At 42.0% G+C, this 23,499-nt stretch overlaps 1 protein-coding gene across 6 annotated transcripts in view; it reads right to left on the reverse strand.

Annotated features, from left to right (window-relative positions):
• Nucleotides 1-23,499, reverse strand: part of LOC307046294 (protein jagged-2-like) — a 95,197-nt gene that overhangs the window by 6,156 nt on the left and 65,542 nt on the right. For 5 of the 6 annotated variants that reach the window (XM_079692684.1, XM_079692682.1, XM_079692683.1 and 2 more), the window contains 20 exons: nucleotides 23,100-23,160; nucleotides 16,992-17,122; nucleotides 15,958-16,077; nucleotides 15,718-15,831; nucleotides 15,014-15,127; nucleotides 13,240-13,353; nucleotides 12,206-12,252; nucleotides 11,356-11,529; nucleotides 11,111-11,261; nucleotides 10,838-11,002; nucleotides 10,135-10,248; nucleotides 9,511-9,624; nucleotides 8,948-9,061; nucleotides 8,628-8,747; nucleotides 8,182-8,209; nucleotides 4,971-5,056; nucleotides 4,201-4,314; nucleotides 3,952-4,067; nucleotides 3,189-3,455; nucleotides 1,513-1,644 (listed from right to left, as the gene is read on the reverse strand). In XM_079692684.1, coding sequence (XP_079548810.1) covers nucleotides 1,513-1,644; nucleotides 3,189-3,455; nucleotides 3,952-4,067; nucleotides 4,201-4,314; nucleotides 4,971-5,056; nucleotides 8,182-8,209; nucleotides 8,628-8,747; nucleotides 8,948-9,061; nucleotides 9,511-9,624; nucleotides 10,135-10,248; nucleotides 10,838-11,002; nucleotides 11,111-11,261; nucleotides 11,356-11,529; nucleotides 12,206-12,252; nucleotides 13,240-13,353; nucleotides 15,014-15,127; nucleotides 15,718-15,831; nucleotides 15,958-16,077; nucleotides 16,992-17,122; nucleotides 23,100-23,160 — 2,396 coding nt within the window. The remainder of the gene's footprint in view (nucleotides 1-1,512; nucleotides 1,645-3,188; nucleotides 3,456-3,951; nucleotides 4,068-4,200; nucleotides 4,315-4,970; nucleotides 5,057-8,181; nucleotides 8,210-8,627; nucleotides 8,748-8,947; nucleotides 9,062-9,510; nucleotides 9,625-10,134; nucleotides 10,249-10,837; nucleotides 11,003-11,110; nucleotides 11,262-11,355; nucleotides 11,530-12,205; nucleotides 12,253-13,239; nucleotides 13,354-15,013; nucleotides 15,128-15,717; nucleotides 15,832-15,957; nucleotides 16,078-16,991; nucleotides 17,123-23,099; nucleotides 23,161-23,499) is intronic. The other variant, XM_079692685.1, reaches the window with a different exon arrangement.

The raw sequence follows: 23,499 nt of genomic DNA on the forward strand, positions 1-23,499 counted from the left end.
AAAATGTCCCAGAGTGCAAAGTGTTTTTAGTCATTTTCGGACAACATTGGAGCTTTTATACACACACCTACTTTTTCTAAGACACTTAATGATTCAAGTTTGTTTGTTATTTGATTTGATGAACCAGACTTTCAATTTGATTAACTTTCATTTTAAAATCTTCAGTGAACTTTGAAGACTCAAAAGCTGGTACATCTGTATCAAGCCTTGTTAAAGAACATTGTGACAACCTGAAAAAAACCTCCTCATTCCTCCCCCCCCCACCCCCCCCACACACACTGAGACATATTGAAGCACTCAAGGCTTCGCAACAGAGCATCTCAGGCGTTTACAAACACACGGAGAGCCTTTAGAAGAGAATACATCCACCAAAAATGGCCACAATCTGCGGGGTTGGATTATAAAGATTTCCTCCACACGGCTGGCATTTTGCTGCAACACGAGCCGGCAGCGAGTGGGAGTGAGTTTTTTTCGTACTATATGAAAGCCTTGTTGTGGGGTTTGGGTGGATGTTGGCCACTCCTTTTCCTGTATCTGTCGCTCAAAACAGCCCTGCAAACATCAGAGGAGCAAGAGCTAATCCCATCCATTAAAAGCTTAGAGCCCCCGAGGTGACTGATTTCCCCCCCCCCCCCCGAGTATGGGTGGCCGAGCGAGGAAGAATGAGGGAAGACAGAGAAAAGAGGAGAAAGAAAGAGGAGTAGAAAAGACAGCACCGGAGAAAAAGGTAAGGAGAAACAGAAAACCGAAGAAGAAGAAGAGAGACGAAGATCAGCTAGGTGTCCCAACAGAATCGCTAAATCTCATCCAGATGTGTTTAGAAAGCTTCAAACGCCTCTCCCTCTTTCTGTCTCTTCCTATCTTTTCTTTTTGTTGAACAAAGAAGACAGATTCAGAAGTAGAAAAGCTTTGGTTTTTACTGGAGTCCTCTGGAAGCAATTTGCAGTGACAAATAAAGTGTGATTGGAGGTGGGAGAAGAAAAGAGGGAAAGTGACAGGCAGCTTCTAAATCTGTGTTGAAAATGGGAACTATGAAAATAAGCCCAACGTTGTAAGACACCAGAAACGATGCTCTTATAAGACGTAGATGAGGGTAAAGATGTTAAAGCGAGGAGGGCTCAACGTGTTGCCTTAAGCTAGCAGCTAATGCTATTTCCAAGGCACATTGTAATTAGCATAAGCTGCTAGCCTCCGTCCTGATGCAAGAGTGGAATGTGGAGGAAGAACAAGAACAACAAAATATGATGTTTTATGTAAAGGTAGGCAAAACTATATTAAATTCATCTTTAAAATTAATAATAGTGTTTATTTTGTTCAAGGTTGCAAATTGTAGACTTTATATTACTTATTAAATGTACATGAAACCAAGAAAGATCATGGACCATGCATGCAATCCAGAAACCTTCTAAAATAAAAGAGTACCACCAAAGAAAAACCTTTTTTTGGATCAACACCCTATGTCAATGTGTGTGTGGGCAGTTATGTGTGTGTGTGTGTGTGTGTAATATTCACCATTGCGACCTCCACGGCGTCGCTGTTGGAGTAGGAAAGGTCACAGAGGATGAGCAGCGCCCGCTTCTCCGCCAGCGTCTGAGTGACCGGGAGGTACCTCAGCTCCGAGCAGATGTTCTCTACAGTGGTGCCCTGACACACACACACACACACACACACACACACACACACACACACACACACACACACACACACACACACACACACACACACACACACACACACACACACACACACACACACACACACACACACACACACACACACACACACACACACACACACACACACACACACACACACACACACACACACACACACACACACACACACACACACACACACACACACACACACACACACACACACACACACACACACACACACACACACACACACACACACAGAGATTAGTATCTGCGCTGCTGGCGAGGAACAATCAGCTTCTAATTCCTCCTAAGTCTGTTTCAGATGCAGACGTTTATAATATCCTCCCCGGGGAGACTGTGGCTCAGATCTCAGATCAGTATCTCTTCAGAGGAACCGATTCATTTCCATTCATAAAACTTCAGTCAGAGCTGCAGGGAGGCCATTGAACGTTTGGTGATAGAGTAGTAAACAACAAAAACACCATGTTGACTAACAAGAGAGAGGATCCATTAACGGAAGAGCACATCTGCCACTTTAACTGGAAGTCTTTCTCTCGCTGCAGTTAAACTCTATTCCCTCCATAAATTGGCCGGTATAGAAAGCACATTTTTGTATTCTCCAACAACAAAGGAGATCCAGGATCCAAATCTATAAAAAATGTGCAGCTTCACAGATTTTCTTCCCTTAATGATTTGTTTTCTCAGCCTCCAAACATAAATATCTTCATGGAGGAGCTACACGCTGCGTGGTAGGGTTTGATGATGTGTGGATTTATAAAATGTGACAATCTGTCAACGGAGTCAAAAATAGGCTCTCATCTGAATGCAGTGAGGAATGACACGTGTGTGTTTGCGGTTGCAGATTCAAACAAGAACATATCTCAACACATTTTCTACCAATCCAGCAATTATCAAATGTTAACAATGCAGGGTGGGAGGGGAATGATTTCAAATGTCTTGTTATGACATGACACATCAACATGGATGAAAAATGACTTGATTGGATTGTAGGCGCGTTGGTGGTTTTGCAACTGTCTCTGCAGACTTTTCTCTCATTGAGAACTCGCCCAAGTATTTCCATGCACAAAGTGCTATGTCTTTAATGCTATATGGCAGATGTGGCTTTGAGAGGTCGTATTCCAATCAGAAGGTCAGTGGTTCGATTCCCAGCATACTGTACTGTACTGTAATTAACCCCAAACTGCGTCATGGCCACCAGTGTGTGAATGAGTATAAATGTTAGCCCCCCTGAGGACACAGTGTGTGAATGAGTATAAATGTTAGCCCCCCTGAGCACACAGTGTGTGAATGACTTGTAAATGCTAATAAATGCATTTTGCCATTATTGATGACCGAGCATACTTAATTAATTTGATACATTTCTTTGGGGTATAAAATGTAAAAATTGCATGGACTAATCCTCCTCAGGATTCACTCGTTAAGTCTGACCCGTAGTCCAAAAACGATCTTACAAGATATTACAATTATAACTTTACTTCTGTATCCAACAAACAGACCGCTCCTTACCTGCGGCACTTTGTCCTTCTTGAAGATGAGGGTGATGCGAGCGCAGCTGTTGTCAAGGTAACCGCTGTTGGGCTCGCACTCTGTGTGTAGGGGTGTCGGGGGGTCGGGCGTAGAACACACACCCCACTGGTGGCAGGGCGGCGAGAAGCAGGTGAGGAACTGATGCTCCACACACTCGTGACCGCCGGGGCAGGGCGGGGGGGTTGAGTCCGCAGGAGGGGGAGGAGGAGCCTTCGGGAGGAGGCAGGGCCGACGGCCACATCGCACCTGGGGGAGCACGGTCAGTCAGTCTTTCACTGGGTTTAAACATCTTTTATAAGTTGATTCTGTACGTCTGTGGGAAGCACTTATGATGAGGTTATCGTCAGTTGTCAAAGATAGCTGCTGTTTGGTTCAAAGTTAAAGCGGTGAATGTAGATGCTGCATTGAAATGTAAAACACTGAAAAGCCAAGGAAATCCAAGTTTAAGTGAGAGCCTGCTTCCTCAGCCTGACAGGACATCTATCCCCTATTGCTTTTAATGTAACTATATATTAACGCCGATCATCGATCTCCAACGACATTGCTTAATTGTTTGCCTGACTGAGCATCAAACTTGTGCTCCATGTAGATAAATCATCTTTTGATAGGATTGGTGAATAGAGGAAAGTCCCATGATGGGTTGTTCTCAATCTAGGGCATTGCTAGTTTTTATAACCACACTCAAAAGGTTTATTACAACATTATCACTTTGGTAATAAACAGTCTTCGCTGTGAGCCTTACCTTGGAGCAGTGCACGTTTCCGTTGACACACTGGCAGGCGTTACACTCCTCGTCCCAGCGGCTGCCGTGAGGAAACTGCAGACCGGCATGACGACACGACTTCCCGAGTCCGATGACTGGAGAGCACAGAGGAGAGTTTCAGAACAAAAGGAAGAGACTCGGTTGCCAATCCTCTTGTTTATGTACCCAAGGTACTCCAGGGAATCTACCAAACAGTATAAATACGCGATTGAGACTCATGGTACTCACACTTCTGACAGCGAGGTCCAGCGTATCCTGGAGGACAGACACAGCGGTATCCGTTGATTTCATCCATGCAGGTTGAACCTTCGGCACAAGGAGACGACTGACACTCATCGATGTCTGTAGAAAAAGAACATACATTTAAAAATTCAGTAGAAAAGAGAATTATGAGACCTTAACGTCAATACACTAGAAGCAAAGTGTCCAGTTGAATCCCTTGATTTACTATTGATGTCCAGAATACAGAGTAATCATGAGGAAGAAACTCAAGACTGATCCATAGACAGAGCGAAAAAGATGGGGAAGAGTTCTTAGTCCCTATATATCCTATCTTTTACAATTCACACAGGTCTTAATGCATTGATCTCCTTCAAGTATTTCTCTTTAGCCGAGAAAAATCTGAGCTTTGAGAGATTTGAATGTGATATTCAAATATCTTCAATGAGTGATGGAACTCAGAGGATCTTTCTTCGCACAATGGCTTTATTGCAGTTTGGTTTGAAACGCATCAATTGGATGACACTCTGGCTCTGAAAAGGCCTTTCTGAAGAGATTTCTCCCAGAAGGCCGCGGGAGAGCGCACTGACCCGTCTGACGGACCTCAGCGCTGACCCGGGCTCAGCGCAGAGGGGAGAGGTTAAGACCGTCTTCCTAAAAGGCTTCCTAATCTGCCGCCCTGAAACAATCGGCTCACGCTCCCCCGCCGCGGCCTTTCACCTCTGACCCCCCGCCCACCTGACCCCTGCACACGCCCCCTCCGGTTCCCAGGGACTCACTGATGCGGCAGTCCGGTCCGGCGAATCCCGGGGCGCACTCGCAGCGAAACCAGTTCACACCGTCCACGCAGAGGCCGCCGTTGTAGCTGCAGAAAGAAACAAAAGAAACATGAATTCACCGCTGCTGCAAAACCTGAGGTTCACAGTGAGCTCAAACAGTAAAGCTCCTTCTACGTTTCTTATAATGTCTTCCCTGAGGGGCAAAGCCTTCTCATGCTCCATGCTAAACTTTGAATCAAGTCCATCAGTTGACGTCCTTTCTAGGGAGACACTGATTGTGAAGTTGACGTCTGCCTGGAATTCACTTCAAATAAAAAGATAGCTGACTGCTGACTGATATTTGACATTTAGTGGATTTTATTTTTTACCAAAAGTCCTGCGGACACGTTGTGAACACTTAAATGTAACTATGTCTCATCCTGCCCTCTGAGCTGAGTGATATAAAGTCAAAAGTTTACGTTGCCTCGTTTTAATAATCCCTTAAAAGGAGTTTACAAGGAATCGCAAATGTGTCAAAAGTTCCATATGAAGACCAATGTTAAGAATTCACCAAAATAATATCCCTTGGCTTTATAACTATGATCTAATAAAAGAGGTTACTTATCATTTGTGCCAGCACTTGACCCATTTCCCTATGATAACTTCAGCTTTAAATCCTTAAAAACAAACGTATACAAAAATAACCAGTTTGTAGGGAAAAGAATGTAAAAAGAATAAATGTAGATCTCTTTTTCAGTTAAATCTCAAAATACTAACTTTTGGTTCTCAATTTTTTTTAACGTGAGGCCCTAATCCTCTTCCGTAGGAAAGTGAATAAACTGGATATTTATTTTCTTTGGTGAACATCTCCACACTGACCCAGAATGTACTACATTAACATCTACACCACTGCACGCGGCTGTAAAGCCATATTAAGCCTCTGAGGTCAGCAACAGGTGGAGTTAGTCTCACGTTGTTCCCCCTGAGCTACAACATCTACCAGACTTCTCTCCTGCAGAGACTCTGAGTGTCAGCAGCCTGAAGCTGATCCCTGATCAATGTCCAGACTTCATATGTAAATCCCTGCTGACCACATACTGAGACCCCCCCCCCCCCCCCCAAACACCTCCACTCCTCACAGCTACCCCCAGGTCGAAGCCGGTGAATAGTGAGAGGGGCTCCTCTTCACACTCACTCTACCCCCTCCTTTAAGAACCAAAACCTTCACTAATCCACCTGTCAGTCATTGGAGAGGGGGGGTGAGGAGGAGAGAAATGGGGGAGGAAAGGGGTGGCTTTTGTCCTGGGTAGCCTCTCTGATCCAGACAAGCAGTCAGCGGTTCTCTACTTGGTGATTTTTATCTCGCAAATACAAATACAAATGACAAGTTCTTAAAATTCAAGTTGATGCATTCCCAAAACCCTCAAGAATATGAAAAGAAGTGTCAGTTGAAATTGACATTGCCCAAATTTGGAAAGCAAAGATTTGAGACTTTTTTTCACATTTTAATCGTCAAAGGGAAAATTGGGAACGTATAATCAGAATGTTAGTAGGTCTTGTGTATGAGTTGATGGGAAAATATTAGGGATGCACCAAATATTCGGCCACCGAAAATTATCGGCCGAAAATGGTTAAAAAGGCCCTTTCGGCCGAAAGGGTTTTAGCACAAAAAAAATATCACCGAATGTCAGAGAACAGGGTTACGTTGATCATTCTCCGCATATTTGTCCGGGTGTTTTGATTTCAAGTGGTGGAGTAATCCCGAAGTGGTGAAAGCCTTTGCAGTGACACCCCCTCGAGAAATGTCAGCTGAACACGTTTTACAAATCACAATCCGCGCCTCTTTCTCTGATATTTTGAAATATCTCCAAGCGGCAGACATGTTGGCTGTGAGCCAGCCGCGAGCATGGTCACGCGCCATGCTTGTCGCCGCGTTTTGATTACGTCATCACAACAACATGTTAGGTTACCAAATTTATAGGTGCATTTGTTGTTGTTGAAGGCCTGGCTGTTACAGTCTTTATTTACACTATTTTGTTGTGGGCCTACTGGCCTAGATGTTTATACAGTTTTAAAGCACCTTGGCTTTGTTCTGAATGCACTTTGTTGTAGTTATCCTACAGAGAAAAGAAAATGCACTTGACTTGGAATTAGTGTACTGTATGCATTCAAAAGTGCTGAATAAATGTTTTATGGACCCATAATAGTGATTATTATTTAAGTTAAGTTTTACCATAATCATGCCTTTTTCCATAATCAGGTAGCTGAACAACATTGGTAAAAAATGTATACAATATATATATATATATATATATATATATATATATATATATATATATATATATATATATATATATATATATATATATATATATATATATATATATATATTTCTATTAATCATTTTCGGCATTCGGCCAACTGTTTCCTATTTTCGGTATTGGTTTCGGCCAAGAATTTCCCATTCGGTGCACCCCTAGAAAATATGTACTTACTCACATGCTCTCTATTATTTTTCCAAAACTAGACAGTAAATCTCTTGATGTTGGAGTTTAGCCAGACCCAAGCCAGGTGATTTTCTTACATTCATTTACACTAGACAGGAGTTGAGGTGAGGATAAAGCTGCCGCACGCAGCATTGATAAATAGTCACTACGCCTGGGGGCTGCAGTCAAGGCTTCAGATGAATCCATTCCCAGGATCAACTGAGGTCAAGTTTAACTGACATTTAGATAACAGTGGAAACTAAATCCTAATCAATACCAAAACAGGTAATAAGTAGTTTGACATCATCATTTCCACACGGCATCTATTGCACGTCCGTCCGTCCTGGGAGAGGGATCCCTCCTCTGTTGCTCTCCCTGAGGTTTCTCCCATGTTCCCCTTTAAACTGTGGGTTTTCTCTGGGAGTGTTTCCTTGTACGATGTGAGGGTCTTAGGACAGAGGGTGTCGTATTGTCATACTGATATTCTGTACAAACTGTGACGTCCACTGAGACAAATGTAACATTTGTGATATTGGGCTATATAAATAAACATTGATTGATCATTAAAAGGTTATTATAGGGTAAATTCTTTTTTTTTTAACCATGCAAGAAAACTCCAGCTAAAAGCCTTCAATGAATGTCTTTCAGACGTCTACATTTCATGATAATCTGCATCCAATAATAGGTGAAAATATTGCATTTCTGCTCTAAAAATCAAGTAAAACAATGAAAAAAAATTGTCTTACCATGGATGCGGATTGCAGTCGTCGACATCTGCAAAAGAAAGAAGAGAGACCGAATGGCAATCAGTTACTTTAACATTTCAATCCCAGCCAAAACCGGCTTGGATCATTTCCTCGAAATCAGACAATAAATCTGTTTTAATTGCTTTAAAGCTGAAGGTGCATGTGAGGTTATAAAAACAGCAGCGTGAGCACATCAGGTATTTCTAAGTTAAACAAACATGTTCGTGTCAGCATCCAATTCATAATAATGACAGGGAAACGTTGTGAATGATCTAATTTGGCACAAAATGATATGCGGATGAACTTGTCGGTTGACGCTCTCAAGGATAGAAAATAAATATTCATCCATGAACTCGAATTGGACTTTCTCATGTTTCATATTTGTATTTTGTGCTCTTTATTTTCTCATTCTGCCCTAAAGGGCCTCTTTAAAAAAAGGGACATACTCTGTGCACAGGTGGCTCCCTCCCAGCCGTCCTTGCAGATGCAGGTGAAGGCGTCTCCTCCTCCTCCGACACATGTCCCTCCGTTCTCACATGGACGGGAGTCACACGTGCTGTTCTTGGCTAAAAAACAAAAACATTGAAATCCTGTTTATGAATTTGTTTTTCATTCTGACCACCCCACAATGGGAGCGCTGCTCTTTTGGCCTGCGTTCACTTAGTCTCACAGATCGTAACTCTCCGGGACCATATATTATTATTATTACTCTACCATTAGCAAAGCCATAACATATGAGAGTGAGATAAGAACACTGAATGCCTACCTGTATTGCATGTGCTGCCACCCCAGCCTGAGGGACAGCTACACAGAAAAGAGTCTCCGTTGTCGTAACACGTCCCTCCATTACTGCAGGTGGTGGAGTCGCACTGGCTCTCACCTAAAGAAAACGATGGGTATAAATGTTACACTTTTGAAATCGGTGCCAGGGTGATGATTAGTGATTACTTCAGCTTCAAAGTCGAGATCAAAGACAGGGAGGAGAGAACAAGCCCACACAGCAGCAGGTGACGGCATCATGCATCAGAAAGGAGAAACTGAGGTCATAAAACACTATGAGACCTGACATGTTGGAGAAGATGGTACTGAGAACAAAAATGCATCATAAGTGTCACAGCCTTTCATTTCCTTTTTGCTGTACTTTGATGGTTAAATAGCCTTTTTTGCTAAACAGCAGCTGTTTTATTTCATAACACACCATTCGGCTAAAATGCCTGTTTAAACTTCATACACATGTTTCTTCCTTTTTTTACAACACCATTTACAAAAGACATGTAAAAGAAAACATGTTAGCGAAGTAGCAGTACTTGTTGATTTGAAAAGACTTACGGGAGTGGCAGGTCTTTCCCTTCCATTTGTCCACACAGTTGCAGTTGAAGTCGTTGAGCAGATCCACACATTGGCCTCCGTTCTGACAGGGGTTCCTGTTGCACTCATTCACATCTGGAACAAAGTTGAGCAATGGGATTATTTTAGTCATTGATCGTATAATGATTGCGTCGGGATTACACAGAGCCTTCATGTCTTGAAGCATGAGATAAACCCGTTAAAAACTTGACAGTTATTTTACTTTGGTTAGTTTTAACAAACAAATAGGTCTCATATAGACCATCTCTAAACATGAATGTACGTGATGGTGTCATCTGCAAACTGGCACACTTTCCAACTCCATTTCCACTGTATTTAGAATCATTCAGCTGGTTTAGTTACCACACTTTTCTGATTCCTTTCATGCCAAAAAACACTAGGTTGAATCGTCATCCATATTTTTCCCAGACTGCTGATTGTTCCTCTGCTGCTAGAGGCTAGTGAGGCATTTTCCTCAGAGTATTTGACTCACAGGCGGCATGACTTAACAAGGCTCTTTTCTAACGTTCACATGCCTGTCCTGTTGCTAACCCCCAAAAAACCCAGTTCTCACACTAACAGACACACACTCATACACACACTTACCAACATCACATAGATTACCCTCCCAGCCGTTTGGGCAAACACACTGGAAGGAGTTGATCCCATCGATGCAAGTGCCCCTGTTCTTACAGGGGGAGGACGCACAGTCGTTAATGTCTGCAAGCAGAGAAAGGACAGATATTTACAAATGTGAAATTATGAAAACAATTATTTGGCTAAGTTGTTGAATTTTTGAAAAGCATCAATCGAATTTTTGCATTTTGTTGGGTTTTGTCCTGCATTTTCTGTCATTTAAGGTTGCAGCGCGCTCAGCTTTTAATCATGCTGTTTAACTCAGCTTATGTCTCAAATATATATAAATAAAATAACACCCACTACTAACAGCTTTTTGGAGAATAAGTGAAAATAGACGAGTTTGTTGTGTATCACAAACATACAAAAGCATTATGTAATGGAACCAATCGAAAACTGCAATGGAATCAGATGCAAAATTATTTCCCGGCCTTTTCCTGCATATGTTTTCCTCTTGATTTGCTTTGTGTGTATTGTTTATCTGTATAAAGTAAACTAAGAGTTATAATTACTGAAACCAGAGTAGGATATACCGTAATAATCATGTGGCTCCCTGTGATGGAAACTGATGATAAATATAGTGTGTGTGTGTGTGTGTGTGTGTGTGTGTGTGTGTGTGTGTGTGTGTGTGTGTGTGTGTGTGTGTGTGTGTGTGTAGCTATTAATGACTCACTCTCGTGGCAGTAGGTGCCCGTGAAGCCCGGCTCACAGGAGCAGCTGAAGTTCCCGGCAGGCAGGCTGATGCAGCGTCCGTGGGGACCGCACACATTGGAGGAGATATGCCACACCCGCTTTTGGGTGTCATTTGTTGCCACAGCAACTGTGCAACTGTCAATCACTTGGGGTGAAAGAAGTGATATAAAAGTTCAGCAGGGCAAATAGTTTGTGCTTTATTAACACAAATATATTTAGAAATGATGGATAAAGGCTTTTCCAGGTGTATTACCTTGACAGCGGTTGGTCTTGCAGTGGTCCTTACGCTCTGAGCATGTTTTGCCCTCGTAATCGTCGGGGCAGCTGCAGTAGAAATCTCCCACCAGACTGTGGCACTGAGCCTTATTGTGACAGCGGTTCGGGATGCAGGGGTCATTCTGCACCTACCGAGGGAAAACAGGAAGGTAGAGTCACAAACAAGGGAAAAATAGCTGTAAGCACAAAACAGTTTTTTCACTAGCTGCATCTAGTCCTCACCTCACAGGTTTCACCAGCGAAGCCCTGCGGGCATTCACACATGAAGCCGTCGATCAGGGCCTGGCAGCGCCCTCCGTTCTTACAGGAGCTGCTGGTACAGCGGCTCCTCTGAAGCTCACAGTGCCGACCCTCAAACCCCGTCTGGCAAACACACTGGTAGCCTCGGGCCGCCATCTATAAAACAAAAATAACATGAGAAGTTGACAAACACTGCTGCCAAATGTCACTCAGGTGCAGATAATTAAAAGTACACAGATTCAAATATTAGATATCATTCAAGAAATACGTTCTTGTTTGGTTGAAGCAACAGCAAATGTAAATCCAAAAACATTCTTCCAGTTTAGAAATATGGGGATATTGGGAGCTATCACAGCCAAAACAATTCTATTGATACATTTCTGCCCAGTTTCTAGAATTTGACAAATGGCATTACAGAGTTCAAAATAAGCCCACTCACCTCAATGACTCAATTTGTCAATCATAACGATGCCAGTGTGATAATATGGCATTATAAATCAAAACATCAATTAACTACTTTTTTTGAATACCGATTATCGATCAACATGTTGTTGCAATTCTTTAAAATCATCTTGTCAATTCCCTCATCTTATAAACCTACATTAAAAAAGGAAAATCCCTTTAAGGCATTGCAAGTCATATGGCACAATCTTTCAAAACCATTTTCCCCTTGAGAATATGTTCAGGTTATTTGATGATCAATCTATAATCTTGTTCTTAATCCAGTACTGCGTTATGTTACATAACAAACTATATATAGCATAGTTCAACAAAGACCACAGTGTTTTTGAAAGCTATAAAAAACTCCACATTTGACATTTGTGAATCTCACCTTGCAGGTCCCTCCATTCTGACACTGACCATGGCAGCTGTTTGAATCTGAGAGGAAAACAAACAGAAAACTTCACGTTTGAGTTGGACAAATGGAAGGAGGAACATGCAATAGGTGCTGAAACATGCGGCTGCTACAGAAGAAGTAGCGGAAGATACAACCAAAGTGAGGTGATCCATGGCTGAGGAAATATCAGATGCAGGTAAAGAGTTGCAGCGAGAACATACATGCACTGCAGAAGTTAAAACTACCCCCTCAAGATCTTCTCTAAAAGATCCATCAGGAAGAAGCAAACAGTTAAGTCTTATAGCTTGGAAGAGTAAAGCCAGGGTGTGGCGGGTATAAACAGATACCTTAGAGCAAAAGAAAGGAGAATTAATAGAGAGCTCATTTACTAACCCCATTGTAATGCACTAGCACTTCCCCATGGGGATGCATTAAAACATGTTTCTGTGGTTGATGAACTTAAAACTTCTAATTCAACAAGAAAAAGCTACGTTTTGCTAGCGTTCAAAAATAATACATTCTGTGGGTTTTAACCATAAGCTTTATATCAAAATGCCATTACTATACTAGATCAGCATTCAACTACGAGTTAGGCTATGTTTTTGGTAGCCGTTGAAGAGCTATATATCATACAAGCAGTAATAAAACATTTTTTTTGTCCACATTATGAGCAAAATTAGCTTTTTACTAATTATTAGATAGTTTTGCTAGCATTGTTAGCAAAAGGCTATTAGCATTCTGTCAATGCATCATGAAACATGTTCAATTTAACTATGTTCAATGCTGACTTGGTTAAATATATAGTGTTCAGCTTTTACTCTCGAGTATAACATGATATGCCTCTAAAACTACAACTATATACTACAAAACAAATCCAGAAACATGATTGTTTTTCAGAGAGAATGAGAAGTGAGGAGAAGCTAGTGCTACAGAAGCTAGCCAGCCAAGAGAAGACTAGCCTCCTGCTAATGCGCTACAGGTAGGAGGAAAGAGGCTGAAGACGTATAATTTTCTGGATAGATACTGACTGATTTCACAGTTCTTGCCAACCCATCCACGAAAGCAGGTACAGAGATATCCACCAATGAAGTTTTTGCAAGTGTAAGCATTGAGGCAAGCCTTCCCCGCACACTCATTAACGTCTGCAAAATGGAGATTAGAGACACAGAGAGAAGGAATCAGAGAGCTGAGAGCGTGCTCATAAACCCCGTCACCAAGCATAGCTCCATGTTGGAAAACACTACAGGAGATTACAGGAGAAGAAGGTAGGTCTCTGAACTCTGACTTCAAACTGCTTTTTTTTTTAGGGGAAGCTTCTTTTGACGCCCCTCACAAACACCACATCTTTAATGTTGCTCAACCCTACTTGGAAATTGCTGCTCATTTTTCATCAAGAATGAATCACTGTTTTTGAAATCATTGTTAGGACTTTCGACATACGATACAATGCAAAATAATACTTTGACAGGTGTGGTTTACAGAAATGTCACACATGTCCCCCTGTCTTGAAGTAATTCAAAAATAATGTTTTTATTTCCAGAACTGCTCAATGATTGTTTTGGAAAGAGCCTTTACGGTATTTGACTGAAACTATGCATTAGTATAATAACTTTCTAATAAAGCTTTCTCTTCTTCCTCCTCATGAGGAAAAGAATAACCTTTAATGAAGTTACATAAAAAAAATAGCTGACATCAGAAGAACATATTTACTTGTGCAGTAGAAATGATTATTATGCAATAGCTTTTACAGTTTAGAACATCTCAAGTGTGTAATATGCACATTCGAGCCTGTGCGTGATGTGGCCTGTCTGCTGTATCTCAGATTTCTTTCATGACTTTTATAGGTACATTACCCAAGGTCTTTTTCATGTAAAATTGCCAGAACATTTACAGGGTGAACTCTATGTCTCACTGGGTTTCATGTCCAGCGCCCCACTGCTCTATCCTCACCCCTCCTTTGGGGTTAATGTCTCTCTATAGCATTCCCTGAAGGCCAACCTGCGGCATTCCAAGTGGTCAGTTTCAGAGGCAGCCATCGCCGCACCCGCCCTGCCGCCTCACTATAAACCGACTCAGTGCATTAATACTACTCCCAGGAGGTAAGCGGCACCTGTTGGCCGGCCTGAAACTAAACACCCCAACCCCTTCCCAAAAACCCAGCCTCGCCCGCTCCCACTGCCCCTCCTCCTCCTCATCCCGCTCCCAGGTACCACCCTGTTCTCTGAAAGGGGAAGCACTCTACAGAAACTGTAACACAAACCAAAGCGTTTCTGTTGCTCCCTGCGTGTGTTTACAGGTTATGAAGTGTTTCCTGGGTGAGGTTTAGAGGGGTAAGGGCTCCACTATGTCGGGGAGTCGCCTCACCGTAGATACAACCCCGTTACGCCCAGTCTGGAGCCGAATATAACCCCCTCCCCCCCCCCACTAGCATTTATTTTGTCCCAAGGCTAGCAGTTGCCAGGCTGGAAGTTATTTTTAGCTTTTCTCAAGTCACCTGGCTCGAGTTGCAGATGATACCCAGTGAGTGTGTCCGTTGGGCGTGCATATATACAAACACACACTCCCATTTGAAATGAGTGGCGCTCCTGCAGTAATACTACTGGTTAAACGACACAGCGGCATAAACAAACACCCAGGTATGCTGTAACTCTGCAAGCAAATGGGGCATTCGTTGTACGTGCAACACACACTGAACACATCGGCTTTATTACAGCAAATGACATTAAGCAATGATCAGATGTACACTAACGAGTTGCTCAAAATATAAAAGGCTAATCTTATGAATCACTCAGTGAGACGTACCTATCTGGCAGGTCTTGCCCGTCCACTGTTGAGGACAGAGGCATTCGAAGCCGTTCTCCATGTCCACGCAGGTCCCACCCTGAGCACAGGGGCTGGAGGCACATTCGTCTGTGTCTGAAATATAAACCAGACTCATGGTGAAGCCAATTATCATTTATAAAAGTCACACACCAGCTACCACTGTGGATATTGATTTATGTTTGCATACTCATCAGATAGTTCTTAAAATCAGACCACTAGGATGGTGAAACACTGCAAGTCGCTGCTAAATTAGCCTGTTTACTTCCTCTCCTAACTTTATCAATCCATCATAAAACCACTAAAAGATAAAGGCTTTACCCTACACCCTGCCAGGGATTTCAATCTGGTGGAAAAATACAAATCCCATTATTTAAAATGAATGTACCAATATGTTTTGACTTAAAAACTTCTTATTTAAAAGCTGTTAGTCAATACCTTTATATATGTCCTAATATCAGAATGAAATTGAAGCCCCAAATTCAAAGAAATACGTTTTGATCACCTCAATAATGTCCAAAATTGTAGCTTAGACTCTTGAGTTTGAATCCCAAACACAAGCACAAAGCTCTTTACAAAGAACATTAAGAATCAAAAACCAGATCAAGCAGTGAAGTAAATAGATGTTGTAGAACTTTTTGTGTGCAACCGAACAGACCACATCTTATTTTGTATTGCCCCCTCACCTTTAGCACAGGTGGGCCCGGACCATCCTGCTGGACAGTGACACTCAAAGCCTGATGGGACTTCATGGCACGTGCCTCCGTTAGCACAGGGGTTGGAAACACAGGCATGCTCCGCTACAGAGAAAAAGTTAAGAACAAATTAGCAATGCTTGTAAATCTTCAATTGGATATATCTAACGTTGCCTTGGACGTGACATGGCAAAAAAAACTTGGATTTTGAAGCTGGTTAATTTGATTCACCAATCTCGCAGTTTTTGCCAGAGTAGCCGTCGGGACAGGCGCAGTTATACTCATCGGGCTCTGTGTTCATACACGTCCCTCCGTTCTTACAGGGCCGGTTGGTCCCACAGTAGTTCAGATCTAGATGAAAAAAACCACTTAATTTACCCTCCTGTGTTTTTCTATGTGAAGCACTCGGGTAACAAATAATAGGCAACTTGACAAAGGGAGAATTAGGGCAGGAGATATCTGACAGCTAAGGAAATGTATAAAAAAAAACAATCTAAATATAGTTTAAATGTTGCACATGTCATCATTCTGCAGCTCTGTGCTCTTTAACACAATAACTTGTTCTTTCAGGCTACATTTCACTTTTTTTCCTTCCAGAACATCTGATTGTGGGGTTACAAGGAACACAATGTAAGAACATATTTACAGGAAAACATAATTTCTACTTCTGCATCTTGACCAATCACACGGTTACCTCATGCCACTTACGGAATGTGGCGTAAAACAGCGCTGTGCAGGTTTAGCCCATTTACTGGAAATTAAAAATACTGCACAATAGCTCTGAGTTTATGAGTTTGGGAAATCATACCGTAGTGTTTCAATGCACTTCTTGGAAGTTGCATGAGTTTTGAAATCTATCACAGTGAGTATGAAGCATGCATTCATTTTGTTAAAGTTATTATTTAGGGATAACATCTTGAACATGTTTTACATCAATGCAAATGGAAAATAATGGAAACTAATGTCCGTCTGAAAAGTTCAAAAACAATTGAATACGATCTAAATTTCTTCAGCATGCTTTGGAAAACCTAAGATATAAATTATGAAACATTCAGAGTTAGCGTATAAAACACTAGAAAAGTATTTTAAAATCTACAAACCAAATCAATTTGATACCATAATGAACTCCATCAATTATCCAAATGACCTGGAGAGGCCTTTTAGATCATAAGTGAAACCTCCTTGATAATCCAAAGCAAGTTGCCTCTGACTCGGCACTTATCCAAAAGATAGATATACGTAGTTATTGTGCTGCTGAATAATACCTTTGTCGCAGAGCAGACCCCCCCAGTTCTTCTCACAGGTGCACTGCCACGGCTCGTTGCAGGTCCCGTGCACACAGCCGGGGTACGGCAGGCACTCGTCACACAGCGGACCCTGCCAGCCGTAGTTACACCTGAACACAGCGTGGAGGAGGGTTAGTTTTATAGAGTGAGATATAATGTGCACCTGAGAGGAATCCCTGCTGTTTAATGTACTTCTTCTAGCTTTCATTCTTTCCTTCACACTATTAGCACTTTTTCCTACATTCCTTTCACACTTTCTTGAAGAGATCTGAAACCACAAACTAGGGAAAGTTCCCTGCGAGGAAAGAAACTAAACTTTCTTCTTCTTCTCCTCCTTGAAACAAAGTATTGGTCACTGACATACTTGAATGTTGTGACAGCATTGATAGCCGTAAAATCAGTGGATAGAGTTCAGCGGGTGCACCAGTGGGGTGAGAGTGTGTTCCTATTAAAGCTCCAGCCAGACAGAGGGGATATCAGGCACAAACATGCACTTAATAACACAGGGGGTGTTGTTCATGAAAAACAATGATAGTTACGTTGCAATAACAAACAAGTCATTTAATACGTTTACAATGTGTGAGCAGCGCATGGTGCCGGGCAGCGTGCCAGTTTAACGTCCCCTGGTAAACATGAGGAATGCTGGAGATGCCAGGGAAAAAAGGGAAATGCTTTCCAGTCATGTAGAAAGCGGAAGGCGATTAGATGAAGGAAACATGTTTAGTAGAAAAGTCCAGAATAAAACAGGAGGGTTGACTTGGCAGCTAAATGTCACCGATTTGTCGTACAGCACGTCTTCATCAAGGTGAATGACATGTTTGCTGCGGCTCCTAATCTTAGGACACACAGCGCCAGGGACATTCCTGAGTGTGTGTGTGTGTGTGTGTGTGTGTGTGTGTGTGTGTGTGTGTGTGTGTGTGTGTGTGTGTGTGTGTGTGTGTGTGTGTGTGTGTCCGCCCTAACATGCTATCAAGTGCTATCGTTCATGTTCATTTTGTACTTTATTTGCTGATAGTTATGAAGTCATTATGTCCTTAAGTGAACTCTAATAACTTTCTCAGTGCATACTACCAAGAATAAGACCCTTCACCAGAATCAAGTGAGTTGCTAAGATGCCAGTTATACACTAGTTATGGGCTGAAGCAGATGAATGTACTTATTATTGATTATTCTCTCTATTATCTTAATACCTCTTAATTCATGTAAAACATTTCTCTCACAAGTCCATCATCTTCAAATTGTAAAAACTGTATTTTGTTGTTTTTCTTTTATTGAATTGATTATCAATACACTTATATTGTTTCAGCAATGTTCAGAAAATATGTTAAGCATTCAATTATGGACACAAATGACTTGCTAAGATGCTCTTTTTTGTGTCATGTCTTCTCTCAGCCCTCTTCCTGAGTGTATCTGTGTGGGGGGGGGGGGGTCACACTTGGAATGAGTGTGACGAGGGTTCGACGTCTCGAAGGGGAGGCCAGCACAGGGTTAGCTAATCTGTTGGTTTATGGCAGCACTCTGTTATTCCAAGGCCAGTGGTAACCTTGCCCCACCTGTCCTGTCATTTCTCCGTCGGGGAGCTATTTAGGGAGCAAACACCCCCCCACCCCCTCCCTCCCTCCTCCTCCACTACCAATGTCCATCCACAAACACTTCAAAATGGATGCCGACCAAACACTTCTCCAAACAACATTGGGGTCCTGCTCTGTAGTGAGCTGTAATGTATTGCAGCATGCTGGGTATTGTCCGGTATCAGTCCCTTTCTTTATGCTCCATATATAGGTCCAGTGCAACTCTCACTACTTCTATCAGGATTGTTGTTATTTTGATTTGGTTTTACCTGGTGCAATGACAATAAAGGAAGTCTATTCTACTTTAAATCCAGGCTGAAGACTATTATGTTTGCAGCTGCCTTCAATAAATCAAATAACCACTCATATCTTACACTGCACTGTCACTTGTATTCTTGCATTTTATACCATTATTCTATCTTACTTTGTTTTATTTGTATTGTCTTGGCTTTTAATGACTGTTTTTATATCTATGTTAATGTCGCTTGTTTTTTTTATGTTTTTTTTTTTTACTTTTGCACTATATATCTTAATGTTATCTTAAAGCTTTTTAAATTACCTTTTGTTGAAATGTGTCATGAACATAAACTTGCCTAGTTTATTAATCCAGGTTTTAAAATATATCTTCTTCTATAACTGGGAACCTAATATTACCCTGTCAATAGAATTTCTATGTAGGTGGAGTTCCTTTATAAAGAACTCATTATCAATAAATCACATAATAAAAAAGCAATGACAAAGATCTGTTTATGTCAAAGCATGCACGACCAGTTTAGCTGCATTCACAATTTGTAAACTGAAACTCTCTTAACTGCAGTTTGACCGCAGCATGAGTAAAAGCCAAGTTTTGTGTGTGTGTGTGTGTGTGTGTGTGTGTGTGTGTGTGTGTGTGTGTGTGTGTGTGTGTGTGTGTGTGTGTGTGTGTGTGTGTGTGTGTGTGTGTGTGTGTGTGTGTGTGTGTGTGTGTGTGTGTGTGTGTGTGTGTGTGTGTGTGTGTGTGTGTGTGTGTGTGTGTGAGAGTGACAGAGCCGTACATTGTTTATGTGTGCGGCTGTCCGGCACTGTGGTCAGCGGTGGTGCCCTGCACACTGCAGCAGCGTGGACAGTCTGTCTGGCTGCATTGTGGGAGAGCAGGGAAATGGTTTGGAGCGAAGGGTGGCATTACCCCAAGCCCCGTCGCCGGGCTGCTGCCGTCCCATCAATGAGAGGGGCCTCAAGGGGCCAGCAGGAGCCCAAAATATCCCGCCTGCCCACAAACCCCTGCTCAGACAAACCACACCCAGAGGACGGGATGGTGGGCAGGGGTAGAGGGGCCTGTGTGACCCACAAGCTCTGTGTGTGTGTGTGTGTGTGTGTGTGTGTGTGTGTGTGTGTGTGTGTGTGTGTGTGTGTGTGTGTGTGTGTGTGTGTGTGTGTGTGTGTGTGTGTGTGTGTGTGTGTGTGTGTGTGTGTGTGTGTGTGTGTGTGTGTGTGTGTGTGTGTGGAATAATTTACAGGAAAGCCTCGCGCCCAAATCCAGTGGACGGACTTAGCCCGCTGTTGCCTAGCTACATGTTTAGTAGTGTCACATGAGGGAGCGTAGGTTGTGAATGCGCTGTGTGTAAGAAACAAGATACCAAACACACACTTTTAGTTTTCCTCTGCCAGGCTGCTGCTCTGCCTTTCTGTTTCTCACTGCTTTCTCTTTCTTTAACCCTTCTGTCGCTTCATTTCTCTCTCTTTCACTTTTTCATTTCATTTTCATATTAACTTTCACATAATTTGTTTGGAAAATGTGACAAAAGGATGATTGTTTTGTTTACCTAGGGGCTAAGTCAAGCCTTATTTTTTTTGTTTTGCTCATAATTTAAGTTTGATATCAGTCTTATATACTTTTATATTGAGTTAGAAACAAGCCAAGTTGTGGGAATCTTTTTCTGGAGCTTGCCACAAAAATTCACGTCAGAAACGCATTTGTTTCAAAATGTTATTCTAGTAGGGATGTAACGATACCAAAAACTCACGGTGCAATAATATCGCGATAAAAAGTCCACGTTACGATATTTATCGCGTTATTGAAAAATAAAGGAGAAAAATGTGCTTTCTTTTTTTTAATTAAATAATACATCTGATTTGTACAGCATTTTAGTCGGATAGGAGTATTTTAAAGTGTCAACAATATAATAATCAGACCCAGCAATAGAATAAATCAAGTTTCACTTTAGTTTTTCAAGTAACTCAACTCTAACTCACTCACTCAGCATCATCAAGGTTATCTTTTAGGAATATGAGCATGTCCACATTTCCAGGTAGAAGCTGGGATGTTTGGGCGTTTACAATATCCCCTGCTGTGGAAAAAACTCTCTTGCTTGGTACTGATGTTGCTGGGACAGAGATATGCTTTGGCCATGGGTGACAGCAGTGGGTCAAACTGTGCATTGTCTCTCCACCACTTCAAAAACAATACCGTTTTTGCCAAGAAGGTGAGGCCTATTGACAGGGCGAGATATAAATATACTGTTGGTACTTGTCAATGTCTCTAGGTATGTACATGTAGCCCTGTAAATACGATGTCATAAGTGTTATCTGTTGTTTTATGTTCATGTTGTAACCTACTTGTTGCCATGTTGGACAGGTCTCCCTTGAAAAAGAGATCAATGATCTCAATGGGACCATCTGGTTGAATAAAGGTTTTAAAAAAAAAAAAAAAAAAATTATTTATTATTTTATTTATAAAAAAGTTGCGGTATATTTTGTCAGTCTCACGACGGTATTGAGACATCTATTTACCGCCATATCGCGATATTCGATATATCGTTACATCCCTATATTCTAGTGATGACTGAAATGTAGTTGAAAGCTAAATAACGATGCAGTAAGTACACTATAAATTATTTGTCAATATTTAGGGTACTTCAGGTCAGAAGTTACATTAGAAATGTATAATAGTTTCAGCATCATCCTTGTTGTTTGAAATGTTTTTGATATACATGTATGCGAACTAGCTTTTGCGCTTACAGCTGTTCTCCTACACTGATGATGCCACCTTGTGAATAACATGGACTTTCATAACAAAAAACGTTTGTATCCTTATATTGGATGGATGTTCGCTTCTCTTTTTCTCAGCTATGTGTGTGTGTGTGTGTGTGTGTGTGTGTGTGTGTGTGTGTGTGTGTGTGTGTGTGTGTGTGTGTGTGTTACTGATTGTGATAAAGCTCTAAAATCACATGTTGAGACACATGTTCCTCTCTCTTCAAATCCTCCGGCCATTTCCGATGGAAATGTCAGCGTCACTTTTTCTTTACGAGATCTTAACTAAATCAAACCTGCCTCGACATTTATAAATGTCCTCCACCCCCTCCCCTCTCGCCTCTTCCCAAATACTTGCTACTGTGTGTGTGTGTGTGTGTGTGTGTGTGTGTGTGTGTGTGTGTGTGTGTGTGTGTGTGTGTGTGTGTGTGTGTGTGTGTGTGTGTGTGTGTGTGTGTGTGTGTGTGTGTGTGTGTGTGTGTGTGTGTGTGTGTGTGTGAGCAGTTGGGCTTTTTAAAGCTCTCATGCTCCGCTGTGTCTAAATGTACAGCTCAGTTTCTCATGTAATCAAATCTAAATGTCCCTCTGCTGCCTTTCCTCTTTACATAACTGCACAACAAGCGCCTGTCAGCCTTTTTTAAAATGTCATAATACTGTATCTAAATTCACTCCATCTACGATAGAAATGGCCTGTTTCTCATTCAGTTTCCACCTATTTGTCAGTTTCAATCTCGACTTATAATTCTCAAAATCAGTTATTTCTACATGAGCTATTTTTGACACTAGAGAAGATAATACAAACACATGAGTGGCCATTATCCGGCTATCAGTCACCAGACTAACTTTTGGTTACTTCCTTTTTTCAGTTTTTAATGATCTTGACTATGAAAGTAGTCCCTTTAGCTCATATATCCCTCCATCCTCTCTGCATCCCTGCCTGTTGCCTGCAGCCTGTTATTGGGTGGAATGCATCGAGTGCCAGCCATAACAAGACCCGGGATGGGAAGAGGTGATGCGGGCTGCAGACATTACAGGGGGGGGGGGGGGGCACCGTGCCCTCTCTAATGCTGGAGGAGGACGAGGGAGGAAGTGTATAACAAAAAAAACAGAGCTTGTGTGTGTGTGTGTATGTGTGTGTGTGTGTGTGTGTGTGTGTGTGTGTGTGTGTGTGTGTGTGTGTGTGTGTGTGTGTCTGACAGCTTTACAACAGGAAGCAGAACAATGGCTTCTGAATCAGAGTGGAGCTGAGGGATTGAGGTGTAGGGACTGGGTGGGGGGGGGCACTTCATACAACTTGGATGGGGGAGGTAGGGGGTGAGGCTGCTTGCTATGTTATCAACAACAGACCCCCCCCCCCCCCCACCCCTGTTCCTCATCATCCCCACTGTTCTCCTCATTAAACTCTTCCCATCCAAACAAAAGCATGTTCGATATCACTTAACAACAAGTGGAACAAAGGTGAACTAAGTGGAATAAAAAAACAAACAAACAATTACAAATGACTCACTTGCATTCCCCCGGCACGCTGCATGTCCCGTGTTCGAGGCTGCATCCCTGTTTGCAGATGGCTTTTGGAAAAGGAAGCAGAACGTGACAAGTTAGTGTTAGTTTCAAATCAGATAAATTCCATCAGCATTCTTTACACCATCACTTCAAATGATTTCAATGGAAGTCTTTGCACGGCTGGCACTTTGTTTTGCAGGTGCTCAAATCATTACAATCTAATTTCCTGTGTTTTTTCTTGTTTGTGAAATGCAGGAGAATCTCTGCAGCGTTAACAATGGATGGCAGAGGCAATGTCGGAAAATTGAAGGTCTCTACATCGCTGACGAGAGTTTCCTCACATTCTTTGAATTCTTACAAAGTGACACTTGACATGAACATCAGTGCACTTCCAAGTGTTTTTA

This window comes from Notothenia rossii (genome assembly GCF_949606895.1).
Source record: "Notothenia rossii genome assembly, chromosome: 7".
NCBI classification, from domain to species: Eukaryota; Metazoa; Chordata; class Actinopteri; order Perciformes; family Nototheniidae; genus Notothenia; species Notothenia rossii.